At 36.9% G+C, this 17,235-nt stretch overlaps 1 protein-coding gene across 1 annotated transcript in view; it reads right to left on the bottom strand.

Moving 5' to 3' along the window:
• Positions 1–3,058: 3,058 nt before the first annotated feature.
• Dcc (DCC netrin 1 receptor) overlaps positions 3,059–17,235 on the bottom strand; it is a 934,207-nt gene continuing 920,030 nt past the window's right edge. The window contains exons 28-29 of the mRNA XM_090353075.1: positions 7,161–7,303; positions 3,059–4,185 (exon numbers count right to left, since the gene is read on the bottom strand). Coding sequence (XP_090209201.1) covers positions 4,096–4,185; positions 7,161–7,303 — 233 coding nt within the window. The 3' untranslated portion in view covers positions 3,059–4,095. The remainder of the gene's footprint in view (positions 4,186–7,160; positions 7,304–17,235) is intronic.

Below are 17,235 nucleotides of genomic sequence, written 5' to 3' on the forward strand. Positions count from 1 at the left end.
TATGTTATTTCTCATCTCTTTTGCTGTCCCTTGGTTATCTCATATTGTTACAGTATTTCACCTGGTTATCTGATATATTGTATATGTGTTTATTTGGTTATTTGAAATAGGGTAAGTAGGGAAGGGAGGAAAACAAGATGAAGGGTGGGGTTGGGGGGGGGGAGGAAAATGGGGACCAAAACATGAGAAAGGGTATCAATGTTTGTGAAGCAATGCACCTTCTATGTGGTGAATATAATGTAACCCATCTATTAATTAAAATAAAAAATATATGAAAAAAGAATAAATGGGCTATTATAGCATGTCCCAGCCTTCTGCCTAACCTCAGCTCATGAGGAGTACTCTGGATGTGGAAGGAAAGCTACTCTATCTTACAGATCACATGGCTAGAAATGAATATACCAAACCACAAGAAGTCTTAAGTCAGGGAACTTATCTAAAATTGCAAGATAAACTCTTCTTAGAGATAGCCTTCTGAATTGGGGATGAAAGTCCATTAACCTTGTCTGAGAGACTCTATTCCACTGAGAGGTAACCTTAAACTGTTTCTTTAAATATTATCAACAGAAGGATACAAATGGTGAATAGGTTTCCATGATGCTTTCAGGCATTGCTAGCTTCCAGAAAAACCAGAGGTTAAAAGATCCTTTATTGGAAAAGCCAATGATTGATAAAGTTTAGCTCTTGAATGCTATCTGGACAACTATCTAGTCCTGGCTCTCCATTGGTGGCTATGACCAAGGCAGAGAAATGAGCCATACACCTTATTATTTTTTAATTCTTATTTTAAAGAAAGTAGTATTGTGTAAAATGTCTAAAAGGCTTAATATATCCTCTCATACCACCTCTGGTTTGGTTGTTTTCTTTTTTCAAATTGTTCAGTTGAGTATGCATTTTGCAATATCTAAAATATAAAGCTATATTATTTATAGATTGACTATAGAAAGAGGCCACTATGACCAATTTCTTATTGAATGTGAATTGCTGAGAAATGTTTAACTTTCTGGCTAGAGGAGCATTCAAACATTCTGTACACATTTGTGCTATCTGCATTTTTATGAGTTTAACAAATGCAGAGATTTCTACTGGAATGAAAATAGCATTGCTATCAGAATGAAATACAAAGAAAAATACCAAAGTTTTGCAAGAGGGAGCTCTTGCCTGACAGTTCAGCACAGGATAAGGGAGGCCTGAGCAGGCACTGCCAAGTTTGATTTTCTTCTTTCTTAGAGAGAAATGACTGCTGGAGGCAGAGGCTGGTGGTTGGTTGTCAAGATTTTGCCCTGTGGGAGTCAGAGAGATTTATGAGCTTAAAGAGCCCAGCATGCCCTGAACTAAACTCAAAGAAGGAGCAAAAACAGAGGCTACCACCTTGTATTCATGGATTCTTTCTTGTCAAGAAATCAAGAGATCAGGAAATTAAAAAGTGACCATGTATATGTGAATCATTTGAGGGCCTACGGTGCAAAAGATAGAGAAACGAAGGTGATCTAATTGAATAATAAAAGTGTCAGGTAAGTAGACAATAGGGTCTCCTGAGGATAATAAAATGCAATCTATTCTATACTTGAGTAATGGCAAGAAGGCTTGCCCATTGCTAAAACAAACCATTGGAGGATTTGTTTGATGAAGAAACTTTCAAAGTGTGTAGCAGAAATGTAACTCCAGCTAAACATGTTAAATATAGATAACAGGACTGCAATGGAATTTTTTTCCTAAAATTGCTGACTTGGATATTTTTTGTACCAGTATGAAGGCTTCATTCAATTCATAGCTTTGCCTTTGGCGTTGGCTTTTTAGCTCAAGTCTGGAGCACTACCACTTGAGCCACTGCTCCATTTCTGGCTCTTTGCTGGAGTTAAGTGTCTTATGGGCATTTCTGAGAACCTCAGATGTCAGCCTCCTGTACTCAGATTACACATGCGAGCCGCCTTCATCAGGTCTGACTTGGACATTTTTACACGTTGCAACTCAGTCAATGGAATCTAGCCCATTCCAAACTGAGAAAGTCCTCACAGATCATATATTGTATAAGAATATTACTTGCTTGAAGTTTAAAGGAGGATAGTATTCTAGGGCTTCGAGCATGGACTAGCTTAATAAACATTTATTTTTAAGACAATGGATTGTATCTGAAACAAAAATCAATATGGTCTTAGGAGATGCCCTTTTTTTCTGGTAAGAGTAGATTTGTCTTCCTACGTGCCCAGATATTGAACAAGAAAATTCTGTCCCATTGAATAACATGACACAGGGTTTTGAGAGGACTTCCAGCAAATCTTGGGAAACTGAACAAGCACTCTTGTTGAAGGAACAATTTTGCAAATGGACCAGACTTCCTAATGAACCATGTGAACAACCTCTCTCTTTGACATCAGATTTCCTTCCTGACATAAAACTGTAAAAAAATAATCTGAATTATTACTTCTGTTACAGTGCCATTTTGCTCAAAATATTTCATTCAGGGATTCATATATAATTACCCACCTAATAAAAGGAGCTATTAGGTTGTAAAGATCCTATCCTTTCCACGCTCTTTTAAAATTATGACCTACTGAAGCTTGAAATCAAAGGCAGAGCTGAAAAGAATAATTCAGCTGAAACTCTCTCATTGGGTTTTCAAGTCACCTAACTGATAAATATGCAAACTGGTTCCCTTTTGGCAACTCAGCTGCATAAACAGGGATTAACTCCAAATGCAGGCTGAAAATTCAGAAACCGCACACAAAATATTCTTAATTTCAGCTAGTTCCAAGCTGTAGATAACACGGTAATAAAAACCGAAAAAAATCTTTGCCCATAGTTTAAGATGCTGTTTTGGAAGGGTATCCACTGAAATTATGATATGTTAATGTCAAGTGGCATTGACCCCTCTGCCTCTTCTTCATTCGGTCAGAGGCTTGGTGTGGAATTTCCCCCTTGGTTAAAGATTCTGGCAGTCAACTTGTTTCAGTACTGCCAGACATAACTCAGGAATGATGCTACATGAACACACCAGAGAAGGTAATCTTGAAAAGGATCATTTATGCTCCTTTCCTTCTCCAGAGCCTGCTTTCCACAGGGTACTATAGCAGACATGGAACTACCCATTTTGCCCAAAGATGATTTCCAAGAAGTCAGAGGAGGATAGGCTACTGCTGTGTGTGTGTGTGTATGTGTGTGTGTGTGTGTGTGTGTGTGTGTGTGTATGTGTGTGTGTGTGTGTGTGAACTCTCCCAGCCAAATTCCTGAAGAAGACGCCTCAGTGAAACATTTTTACATGTCATCACAGTGTGTTATGAAACAAAAAGCCACTCAAATAGAAAAGTGTCCTATTATAAGACACTTTACCATGCATCTGACAAGATTGAGTCTACTGTACCTTCTTTTAGAAATGCACTGATGCTGGCAGAATACCACCAGATTTCTTTGTTCCTGTACTTCAGAGATAAATGTTTACCAAGGATGGATTTGCAAATACTTGCTAAAATGGGGGTTTTTACAGCCACTTGCTAAGATCTGCCACTTGTGAAAGATGAATGACTAAGTTACAAACATAAGCTTGTGGTGCCTCTTGTTTGCTTATTTACTCTTTGTGCTGTCAAGAAAACATCCAATCTCTTGATGCTATGGAGTATGCAAATTTCTATGGGAGCTTTGAATTTTAAAGTTGAGAACAAAATAGTGAGCTTGTACTGATTTGCCATGGCATGATACAGGCTTAAATAATGCACTTGCATTTAGTAAGACTAGACCTACACATACAACAACAGGTCTCAATGAAAGCAAACATAGGTATTTAGTTTGGACAGTGTGGTCATTGAGGGGTGAAGACCCAGGACTATTCTAGCAGCTTCAACTTTGACTCTGCTGTGAAGATGCATCTTTGCTTTTGTTTTTTAAGCCAAAATAGGCATCATCTTGCGATTCCTGAGGCCTATGAAGGAAAGGATACTTATTCTTCCTGAACTGCTTCAGACAGACATTCCTGAATAAAGTGGTCCAGATGGTAACCTGTACATTGGTTAGAGTTCTTGGACCCAGGCTTGCTGTTCATGAGTAATGGATATGCTTCAGAGTTCCTGGAAAATTCACCCAATTCATTCAGCATCTGTGTTAAAAGGCTGAGCCTGTGATGGCATTAAGTTGCTTCATTAACCCTTCCAAACTTGCCATTTGTTCACTCAAGTCGTCCTGTTCATATACCTATAGAGAGAAGGATAGAAAAGTTAGTAGCACATATTGGAATATTCAACTAGGTGCTTTGTGGCTCATACCTATAATTATAGCTACTCCAGAAATTGAGAGTTGAAGATATTGGTTCAAAGCAAGCTTGGACAGAAAAAGTCCATGAGACTCATCTCGAATGAACTTGTATGTGGACATGTGGTTCAAATGGCAGTCTATCAGCCTTGAGCCAAGTAAAATTGTGAGAGTAAAAGTCCCAGAGTTCAAGGGTCAATTCTGGCACACACACACACACACACACACACACACACACACACACTGATACATTCATTTCGTAAAGGCAGGGGCTCTAGCTTCTTAGATCAATGAGTATTGTTCTTGAATTTGACACAGTGGCAGGTTATTCAAGATTATTATCATGATATCTGAAAATGGATGTTCATTAGGAAAAAAGGAAACTTGTTTAGCCACTCTGGAAAGCAGATAAGATTTCTTTAAAAAAAAAAAAACTAACAAACAAACATAGAACTAGCATATGACACAGAGATTATACTCCTGGGCTTTTATCCAAAAATATCACAAACAAGATTACCTCCCAGGAAAATCACGTTCAGTGCAGCGCTATTCACCATAATCAAGATGTGGAATCACCCCAGATACCCTTCAACTGATGAATGAATCAAGAAAATGTGTATATACACAGTGGAATTCTATTCATCCATAAAAAAGAATGATGGCGTCTCATTCATAAGAAAATGGGAAGACTTGGAAAAAATTATATTGAGTTAAGTCAGACCCAGAAAAACAAATATTGCATAGTTTTCCTCATTTGTGGTAGCTAAAATTAGCCTGTAAATCTGTAAGTACACATGTTGTAGGTTACAAATGTATTAGCTGAAATCTGATAGAGTCTAGGGAGAACTCAAATAGTAAAAATCCTTAGAAGGACAAAAATCAAACTCCCTTCTACCTAAAGATAATTTTGGGAAAAAAAGAAAATAAAAGAAGGGCTTGAAGAATGCTTATCAACTGTCTCCTGCACTTTTTCCACCTACCTGTCGCATGGAAAAAAATCATATTAAAATATATCTTGTTTTAAATCAGGGTCTAGAAATCCCAGCTTCTGTAATGTTGAAGACATGTGTGAACCTTCTCTATTGCATAGCGCAAAATACTGGCATCCTTTACAGGCGTCCTGTGATGCCTTTCTTAATTGTTATGATGGTTAGTGTGCGATTAATGTTCAATCCATTAGCTCTTTTCCCTATTAGCTAGACTGAGCATCATGATATGTTGTCTTTCAATAATAGGATATAGGTGTATATTGTGTGGGAAATTGATGATCTTTGCCTTGACTAAGGAGAATCCTGGGACTGTGATTTACATTTATATATGGAAACTGTTTATACTACAGAGCAGAGTTAGCACTAAATACCAGAGGTGAAGAGACTCCTGCAACAAGATGGGGACAGTGGATAAAAGGATAAGATGAACTGCAGAATTTTAGTGAGAACCTTGTCTCTAGCTCTCAATACTGTGAGTCAGCAATGTGTTATTCCATGAGTAATAGGATTCTTAGTCATTACGGTTTTCACAGATTACTAATCTCAGAGATTTTGGTTTAGTATAGTATTGGTTAGTAGTGTTGGTTTAGTCCAAACTCCTGGCCCTTATATACCTTTTGGAGATACTCTATTTGTCCAATGGGAATAGCAAACTTGTCGCTATGAGTAGTTGGAAATCCACAACTATGCAGTGATAAGCACTCAATACATTTTACCTTATTGTTCTTATTTTCCTCTCAATATGTATAGTTTCGTTTTGATAAATACAGACATGATCTTCTTGATTATTCTTGGTTGTCCTATCCAGTTGCCTAAATCATTGAATTAATGGGCCTGAGCCATGCCTTCTATTATAAGTAGTCAAGATTTGGGCAGAGATTATATCTCATCTCACTGAAGAAGCTCATTGATCCATTAGAGTGCTGACAGAATTTTCACAGGTGGAAAAACATGCCAGATACTGAGGAAAAGTGCACAGTGCATGGTATTAACCTGTAGGAATCTATCAATGACAAGGAATGATTTGGCCATGTGTATTCAAGACTTAACAGGGATTGAAAAGTTTTGCCAGTTTTGCTGTTACTTTCATATGAGGGAAGATGGAGTGAGATTGAATGATTTTTCCCTTTGAGTGTTCATGTTTAACATTTTTAGCTGCTTCCTTTAATAGAGAAACTTTGGCCCCCTTAAACAGTGAAAGAATCCATCTTATTTTATAAACATGTCCATTCCTTTTCCCTTCTTAAATATCTTTTATTTCAATTCTATATTTGAGGGTTTTTTTATATTAGATGTACTGTGCTTCATTCCTTTAGAAAAGTCCTCAGAAAAGGACCTCCAGGATATTGAAACAAAAGCCATATAACGAATGATTGTTGTCCTTAATGTAGTATGTTATCCCTCATCTCCTTTGCTGTCCCTTGGGTATCTCATATTGTTACAGTATCTCACTTTGTTATCTGATACATTGAATTTATTTGTATTTGGTTATCTGAAACTTGATAGGGAAGGGGGGAAAACCAATATGGGGAGTGGGTGGTGGGTGGGGGGAGGGTGATGGGTGCCAAGACATGTGAAAGGGTATCAATGTATGTGAATTAATGCACCTTCTATCTGGCAAATATCATGTAACCCTTTTATTAATTACAATAAAAATATATAAAAAAGAAAAGCAAAAAATAAAAAATAAAAAAAGAAAAGTCCTCAGAGTCTGGTTTACTTTTTCATGTTAATGATGATTACATCATCTTTCATTGATGCCTAGGTATTTCACTCCATTGGTAAAAATTCATTAGTAAATATAAGTATACATAGATTTATGTATGTAAAGGATATACACATGTGTGTATGTATGCATGCATGATGGAAGCTAACTGGTTTAGATGTATTGCATAGTTTTTGGAACATGAATTTGAAAGATTCCCTTACATTAGCTGGATCTTCTGTTGGTTTGTGGCTCTCCTCAGACACTTCAGGGGCTGTTGGCACAGATACAGGAAGCAAAGGGGATCGTGCTTTTCCAACCAAGCCAAGAGAAGCTGTTTTAACGTGAGTCTTGGGAAGAGTAGGCCCTGGAATAGAAAAACACGGACTGATGAATATAATGCGTGAGGAAGTTCAGGGAGTAATCTCTCAAGCACTTGAATCCAATCTAGTAGGTTGGCATTGATTTTTCGTTATTGTTCATTCTGTAAGGTAGAGAGTAATTCAGTCACAATAAATGAGCTCATTTTATTTCTACTAAGTAGAAATAGACAAGAGATGATTCACCCTTCCCAGATTTCGAGTGGATTCCAAACTGGACTGCAAAAGTTGTCTTGGAGTTGTAGATGTTTACAGCCCCCTATAAAGGGTCAGGTGAGCTCTTTCACAGTGAATATTACTTACTGGCCCACTTACTGTGGGCCAGATGAACTAGTATTTAGTCTATAGTTAAGCTCTACAGTGTCCAATAGAGTCAAAGGCATCTGTGAACTTAGAGAAGGTTGCCATGGCCTACCAAAGAATAGAGAATAGAGAAACAAAGCACTTCCTAGTTAATCTGAAAGAATCTCATTATTTGTTGTGGGGAAAAAAAAGTACAATATTCTATTCTGACTGGTATAGCTTCAGTCAATAGAAGACATTTTGATACTGATAATAATCAGGTGAATAAATGCATAGTTTCTATTGGAGGCCCTGTCTACTACAAACAAAGGTTAATATATCATAGATCTTAAATTACAGAAGTCCTATATTTTCCCTTAATAATCTAAAATAACATTTATAAAGCCTTATTGAGTAAGCAAGCACTCTGAATATTACTAAGGAACTGTGGCATTCACAGTGTGGTAACCATGAATTGAGGCAGAACATGGATCTGATTTAGTCATGGAAAGTTTTCACAGTTCTCTTCTGCTACTTATCAATTATGAACTTATGATACTAAGGAGTATGTCTAAAATGTTTTGGTAAACTTTGGAAATCACATTGAAAGGTGAATGTGTCTACAGTCAGAGAAATAGGGGTTCTTTCTGAACAGGAAAATAATCCAACATATCAACAATCTACTAGTGACTGTAAATAAAGAAAAATCATAACAATAAACTTTTCCTAGTTCACAAAAGCACAACTGTACATCTCTTCACTCTTGATACTCAAATATCTAAAGTCTACAAATGCAGTGAAAAAGTCTGGACATTTTAGCCAGTATAGTTTATAATCAGATCCTAGAAGTTGGTTGTATATTAGTTTTGCAATTCCTTGATTAACTACACCTGTCTTGACATAATTTTCCATTTGTAAAAAGAAAGGTTGATAACAGTAATTTATGAGGATTACAACAGATTATATCTTAAGTGACTAACACTTATTCACTTGTACAAATACAGCTATTATTTCCATTTCATTATGAAAACAATCCAAAGTATTATTTTTCAAGCTTACACATATGGATGCAAACAATAGAGAAATACTAAGTAAATTTACCAGGACTGGAAGGTATCAATCTGCATTGCCATATCTAACTCAGCTCAGTTCAGCAAACAAAGTTTTTGTTTCAATATGTCAATGTAGCAAAAACAAATTAATGTTTCAGGGCAGGGCAGACATGCAAATGAACTTGAAATCTAGTTTGAAGACTATTTAATTTGAGGACTGAAACTACTAACTCCATCAATTGACTCTTGTAACTCAGTTGTCATCATTTCAAAGGAAAAACAAAACTTTATTACAGTAAATTTAAAACATGGATTTGAATAATTTTTACCACAACGTCATTTAAATATATAAACCTACAGCTTGCCATAGTCATGGTCTTTTTAAAATTTTCAAATTGTCTTTATTTAACATGCTACATAAAAAGAAAAACTGTGCATATTAAGGTAATATACTTCAGTACTTGTTTAGTAACATATAATTTCAAATTAAAGCTACCTACCTACATCTTGAATATTTATCATGTGTAATGGTTAAATTTTTAAAATTTATTTCTTCTTATAATTTTGTAATATATACTACGTTATTTTTATTCACAGCTATCTCTTTCTCCTTCTTTTCTCTTCTTTTTTTAGTGTATTTTATTTTTTATTGTTGGTGTAATGTATAGAGGAGTTACAGTTGCATTTTCCAGATAGTAGTTACATTACTACTCATACACTGATACCCCTTCTCATGCTTTTGTCCCCACTCCCTCCCCCCACACCTTTCCAATCATCTTGTTTTTCCCTATTCTCTTTATTATTTCAAATAAACAAATAAATGTATATACAATATACCAGGTAACAAAGTCAGATACAGTAACAACATGAGATTAACCAAAAGGCAAAAAAAGAGAAGAGAAATAACAGAGTACATTAAGAACAGCAGTCACACAAGATAAAGTTCTTGTTTCCATATCCTAGTGATCCTGTCATTTAGTCTCATCCTATATCTATGTTTTTGAGCTATTGTAATCCTCTGCTGTGTACTAATTAGATGTGTACTAATTTTTACAAATGAGGGAAGCCATTGAGCCTATGTTCCTTTGGGTCTGGTTTACTTCACTTAATATGATTTTTTCTAAGTCTTTCCATTTCCTTACAAATGGGGTGATATCATTCTTTCTGATGGCAGCATAGAATTTCATTGTGAATAAGTTCCAAATCTTCTTGATTCAGTCATCAACTGAGGGCCATCTGGGTTGGTTCCATATCTTTGCTATGGTAGATAGTGCTGCAGTGAACATCATTGTGCTAGTGGCTTTAGTATATCCTTGTTTTTGAACATTTGGGTAAATGCTAAGGAGTGAAATTGCTGGGTCATAGGGGAGCTCTATGTTCAGTCTTTTGAGGAATCGCCATACTGCTCTCATAGTGGTTAAATGAGTTTATACTCCCACCAACAGTGTAGTAGTGATCCCTCTTTGAAGAGGAAATAAGAATGGCCTATAGACACATAGTCGTAGTTTTATGCCTGGCCTAAAACTGAAACATATTCAAAGTTAAATAGTAGGTACCTTTAAAAATAGCCCAATGTGAATTATAATCATTAATATGATGAAGGCTTGGGGGCTAAAACAAAATCACCCAGTGGGCTTGGTATGAATACATCAGTCATTTTAGATTTGCTATATATGATCAATTTTTACTACCATTAAGCTCTGACTGAGTAATACGTAAACCATCATTAATATGAAGTGGTTATGTCAGCTGTTCTTCCCTGGGTATAATATACATCCACAAGCACATGTGTCCATATATACAATCCACATACATGTCATATGCACCTCTGCACTAATTTCTTTACCCTCTGAGTCTGGATACAATGCTGTTCTGCCATTTTAGTATACAGGTAGGCCCTAAAAACCCTGAAAGAGCTAGGCATTAGTGACGCATGCCTGAAATCCTAGCTATTCACGAGGCTGAGACCTAGAGAATTGCAGTCCAGAATCATTTCTAGCAGAAAAGTGTGAAACCCCATTGGAGATATGGCTCAAGTAGCAAAGCACCAGTCATAAGCAAAAAAGTAAAATGAGAGTGAGATGCCCAAGATCTAGTTATGTTACCAGCCCCCCCCCCACAAACACACACATACACACACACACACACACACACACACACACACACACACACACACACACCCTGCAAAGCTACGTTACCAGCTTATCCTCCCAGTGATCTGGTGTGTGTAATTCTCACTACTATTTCAGATTATTATTTAAGTGAAGGTACAAAGTTGTCAAAAGAATGCAGTGTATTTAAAAGTTGAAGCCAGAGGTCTGTACAATCTTGAGAATGTATCTGTTGAACCCCTATTTGGAATGACAGTTCCTGAATTTTGTTTGTTTATTCTTCAAGAAGGTCCATATGGTTGTGTTTAAGCCTAAATTTGCTTAATTTTCTCACAAGCTGTCCCTTATACCTTCCAGGCCTACTGCCCTTTAATAGAGAGTTGTATAATAACGTTTCACTGTATGTGACCATTTCTACATATTTATCTATTTTTAAACATTAAATTTATTAGTTAATTGTAAACTTTAGGTTTAAAAAATTTAAGGAGCTTACTACATCTTGAAAACTTTATCAGACACATGGGCTGTAACTAATAATACATACTAAAAGTCAGTGCTCTCTAGCATAGGTATTTGCAAAGAAAAAGTCAATGTCACTAGAAGAGAAGGTAAATGGCATTGGTGTGGTTTATGACGGAGGAAATTTTAGTAGACCTAGTGCCATTTTTATTCTAGGAAACCTACAAGAATAAATATCCTTTTAGAATTTACAAGACTTATGGATATAATCCCTACTGTTTATTTTCTTACAAAAACTCTGACAGTTTACAGGTTAAGGAATTGAAAGGGTAGACACAAATTTCAGTTATTGGTGTAGAACACATGCATGATTTATTTTCTGCCCAGGATCTCTACCTCTTGGGCAGATCTGCAATGGATTAGAGTGCAATTCTAACAGGAAACTGGGGTGCTTAATGTGAGCCTTAACTTAAGCTCATTGAAAAGAAGATGGTTGTAACAATTGGTATTCTCTAGTGACTAGGCAACCATGATTCATTCACAAACAGAATGGGTGTTGAACAATGCACAAGTCACAGAGCTGCACAAAGGGTACTGAAGACATTGTGTTGACTCAAAGGCCATACAGAGTGTGTAACCACAAGTGACTGCCATGTCTCAAGTAGTTGTCACAGACACTCATAATGCTGGGTCCTCAAGGACCCCTAGCCGGCTCTCCCTCCCTTCTGCAGTAGAGGAGAATGCTGAGATCCTTGGAGACTCAACCACTAAGATACAATTAATTTCAATAAAATTGGAGTAGACAAGAAGAATGTGAGCAGTTTCCCAGAGTTCATTATCAGCAGGGTTTGATTGGTGTCCCTGATGGTCTTAAGTGATTTTTGTTTTATTTTCCTTAAAAGAGACCATAAGGACAATTTCCTAGGAGAGATTTTTTTTTAACAGCCAATTAGACAACATGGGTCTCAAAAAATTGCTCTTTATTAAAGAAGGTGTTTTAAAACAAATGTTTCAAAGCCAGTAGTATTATGTAAAATAACCAGTCTCCTGGTATGTGCTATATTCAAGTGAGAAAATAGTATAATCATCTGGCATTTCGATTAATAAGTGGTCTGCGACTTTCGCCAAGGCACTGAGAACTACCTTGCTGCCTCTCACCTGCTGGTAGATTAGGGCTGTTGGGTGCTCATTTACCCAGAGCCTGTTCTCTATAGTGGACATTCTGAGATTTCAATTGCAGATAGGACCTTACTGTACTTCAGTAGATACTATCTGGGTTTCCTGTACTGGTTGCAGAAGCCAGTTTAAAAGATGACTTTTCTCTTAGGTCCCTAGGCACATGCTTTCTATCTCTCTGTCCCTGTCCCTGTGTACTGGGATTTGATTTAGTGCCGGGTGCTTATTAGGCAAACACCTAGGTAACTATTTGAGCTCTGACCTAGCCCTTTTGGTATTAACATTTTCCAAATAGTATCTTGAACTTTGGCCTGAGGCCAGCCTTAGGGTGAAATCCTCCTATCTCTGCCTCAGGGATGCTGAGATTATAGGAATTCACCAACCACCTAGGCTTACCCAGTCTTTCTGAGTAGTTTCTCCACCAACTTGGTAACTTTTTTCTTTCCTCTAGGCAGTTTTAACACACTGAAAGAGAACTGAAATTCTAATCTGCTCAAGCAGTCAAAAAAAAAATAAAGAACTTTTACTTCAAGTTGTTAATCTGCTGTTTTCAATGTCAAGTACTGACATAATTCTTCACAACTTTTCCTATGTTATATTGGTATATGTAGCTACAGTCTACAGGGAAGTCTTCTTGTTTTTTTCCTGTGAAGAAGCATACTTGACAATGATAATTGGTATAAGCATGAACAATTTAAAGGAAATTTATAGGAGCTTTACCAGTGTAATATCTCAAACAAAAGAAAAAGAAAAGACAGAAACCAAAAGAATCGCTTCCTTATAACTCTGAGGTGTGAATAATTCTTAAACCCATAGCCAACATCCTCTGAGATCTTTACAATAGTCTCAGACTAGGATCAAGTAAAAGAAGAGAGAGAAAAGCAGAGTTGGAAGAGAGGGAAGAGGAGAGAGGAAGAGAGAGGATTGAGAGCTGGGGAATAAAAGAAAGCTTTATATTGGCACAGGATTTCAGTGCCTTAGTCCCAGGTCACCTGACTTGACAACCTTGGGCCCTCGGTGAGGCATTATACAACAATGAGATGGTGTGCTGTAAGAAACTGCTTACCTTAGGGAGGCCAGGAAACAAAGATGATATACAGAAAGTAGCCATGGTCTACTACCCATTTAGAGACACACTTCCACCTAACTTAACTTTATCTCATTAGGCCCCATTTCTTCAAGGTTTCACCATCTCCCAATAATGTCATATACACTGGTCACTAAGCTTTTAAAACATTATCCATTCTATCACAGTGACCTTGGCTAAAAATATTAAACAATTGTATCATTCGGGTATTAACCAAGAGAAAGACACTCTGAATGTGGAAAACGAGATCAATGGTGATCTATTTTATTTTATTTTTTCATTTTCTTTATGCCAGTCCTGGGCTTACGCTCAGGGCCTGAACACTGTCCTTGGATTTTCTCAAGGCTAGAACTCTATCACTTGAGCCTCAGCACAACTTCTGGCTTTTTTCTATGTATGTGGTGCCAAGGAATGGAACCCTGGTCTTCGTGCATGCTAGACAAGCACTCTATCACTAGGGCAGACTCCGGGCCCCAAGGTAATCTATTTTCAGGATAAGTCATCTGACCCTAGTGAAAACTTGGTGACACAATGATGTAATGAGTTTCTGATGTGACAATCATAATGTTAATGCACTTGGAGGTTCCCTAGATAAACATAGTAGGCAAACCTGAAAGCATATAGCCAAGAAAGACTTCTCACTGTAAGAGAACAAAAGGAAATGTGTGTGTGTGTGTGTGTGTGTGTGTGTGTGTGTGTGTGTGTGTGTATGACTGTGTGATATGTTTGGTCCTGGGAGCTGTCCCTAAGATTTTTGTTTTAAGCCACAGTTCCACTTCCAGTGGAACCACTTTCAGTGGTTAATTACAGACAAGAGTCTCTGCCCAGGTTGACTTCAAACTGAGATCTTCAGATCTCAGCCTCCTGAGTAGCTAGGATTAGAGGCATAAGTCACCTTTGCTTGGGGCTAACAGTTGTATTTTCAATTAGTGCTTTCTATAAAAGATGGTCTATCTTTTTCCCTCAAAATCATCAATGAAATTCCATAACACTACTTAAGTTTAACTAAAAAATATAAACAGTATTAAATTTCTATGAGTTTAAATCACCTGTGTGTGATTAAATCATCTATGTGTGAAAAAAATCCAAATGTAGAAATCCTTCTGATGAAACCACAGCAGAATTCCCCTTGCCTGAGGTGCATATTGGAGAAATGTTTTGTGCGGCCTATTGGTGGAACACTGGATAGCCATGTGCTAAATAAATGCTTTTACATGGATCTACAACTAATTAAATGAACATCACTTTGATCTTAATGTTGCCTCCTCAGCGGGACCCAGCAAACGGGAAAGACAAAAGTGTTAAAGTTCTGAGATGGGGCAGCCATGTGAATCAGGGGTAGAGAAGCCACCTCAGCGGAAATTCACTGTGTGAAGCTTCATTTTCACAGAACAGTTATTAAACATTTCATTTGCTTATTAGGTACCCAATAAATGACTTCCAGGTGCAGAATTCTGCTGGCACGCACCCCCTTGCAAAAGGTCCTTCCCAGTACCATGCAGTTCTGGTGAGAAACATCACTTTAGCTTGAAGCAGGAGTGCACACAAGCCACATAAGAGCCCAGAGTGTAACAGGGTTTTGATTTTTCAATAATGACACTAAGGCTTACTTTTCATTATATCTCATTTTACTTTTCACTGTTTCATCTTTTTTGTGTGTGTGCCAGTACTGGGGCTTGAACGCAGGTCCTGAGCACTGTCCTTGGGCTTTCTCAAGGCTAGCACTCTACCACTTGAGCTACAGCACCACTTCTGGCATTTTTCTGTATACGTGGTACCGAGGAATCAAACCCAGGACTTTGTGCATGCTAGGCAAGCACTATACCACTAGGCAATACTCCCGGTCCTCATTGTTTCATCTTTACAGATAAAATTAAAATAGATAGAAGGTTGGCTTTGGGTCTTTACATATTTTACCCATTCTGCCAAAGGAAACAATTTCTCACACTCTAGGAACCAGGAGAATTGTATTATTCTTCTATGTATTTCCTTGGTACCACATACATAGAAAAAAAAGCCAAAAATGGTGCTGAGGCTCAAGTGGTAGAGCTCTAGCCTTGAGAAAGTGCAAGGACAGTGCTCAGACCCTGAGCTCAAGCTCAGGACTGGCAAAAAAAAAAAAGGATTGCAAACTAATTCTGAAAACACAGGCTGCTGGCTATCTTATGCTGGGCTTAGAAAAAACCTCCTATCTTTGAAGTTCTAACATCTGTAAGATGTTTATTTTAGCCCTCCAATAAGAAGTAAACTTTCTTCAGTTGGATGTGTTGAGCTACTGCAAAGAAAAAAATAATTGATGTATATCTGGAAAGAAAACCAAAAAAAAAGTGACAAAATGAAAACCAGTGAAATTGTAAATAATAATGAAAATAGAAAGAAAGAATTTTTTGTTTCACTTAAGAAATGTAGAACTCTAAGTATTGGATTTTGTATTATTATACAAATTCTAGAGATCATATTAGTATATTCTTGGGGGAATGAAAGGAGGTTGCAGTGCATACCTTTACCTGTAGTACATACCTTTAAAGGGAAATTGAATTTTCATCATTTGTGAGGTTATTATTCATACAACCATTGAGCCGTTATAGTTATTTATGAATTTATGAATATGTTCTTTTATTTTTGTTGCCAAAATGAAGATAGGTTAAGTCTACAACTCTTATGCAACTTTGCTTCAAAATATGAACTCATGTGCTCTTACTTCTGGGTTTCATGATAACATCTCGTGGGCTCCCCACAGTCCAGTGGCTTGGCAGTGAGCATCTCCTACAAAGGCTAAGGGATTTACATACACATTACTAAGCCATTCAAGGAACATTTTAATTTAGCCAACTGCAAGCCAGGATGAATAGTATATACAATCTGTAAAATATAATGTTTTTTCCCCTGATAGTGCATAAGGTAAGTGAATATAAAAGTGCCAATGTAAATCTCAGTAAATTAGAGGCAATTAAAAATGTTAATTTCAGCACTCAGGAAGTTAAATTATTTTATAATCTCCTAAAAGATATTACCATAAATCATTTACAAGACACTAAATACCTAAGGAATATGTGTGTATATATGTATAGTCAATAAGGCTGTAGACAAAGAAAAGATCTTGCCTTGAAAATAAGAAACAGAAAAGCAAATAGTAAAATGAAAACAAAGCAAAAGAAAAACAGCCTTTAGTGCTGATGTTCACAACCGAGCCTAAATAGAATATGACACCCCAAGTCAAGTTAAAGTTTCTATACTGACTAAAAATCATGAGCATTTTGAGATTTAAATGAAAGCTATAAACCTACTTGCTACAAAAATCAAAGTATGTACAAATGTGAACTCAGGTGTACACACACACACACACACACACACACACACACACACACACACACACGTGAATTTAACGTCATGCAAGTTACCAAACCGATAAGTTCCTCCATGATCACCAGGGTATCAGAACATGATTGTGACGAAACAAGAGCATTTCAAAGTGAGCCCTACAGAAGAGAAGCCTTTGAATCACTTAGAACATTTTATGAATTTTTGAATCTCAGATGGCATTTGAGATCCACAAATGGAAACCTTTATTTTAATAAGACTTTCATGTGATTCCCTGCCATGTAACATGTAAAACTCCCTGCCTTTTGTAGCTATTATCTAAGAGGAAGTGTAGAATTCACATAATGTTTCAATTCCCACTTGAAAAGGACTCCTAGTCTAATATTCATAATAAAACAGTGGAGAAGAAAAGGATCTCTGCAATGTTTATG

Source organism: Megascapheus bottae, chromosome 19 (genome assembly GCF_031878675.1).
Source record: "Megascapheus bottae isolate mThoBot1 chromosome 19, mThoBot2.hap1, whole genome shotgun sequence".
NCBI lineage: Eukaryota > Metazoa > Chordata > Mammalia > Rodentia > Geomyidae > Megascapheus > Megascapheus bottae.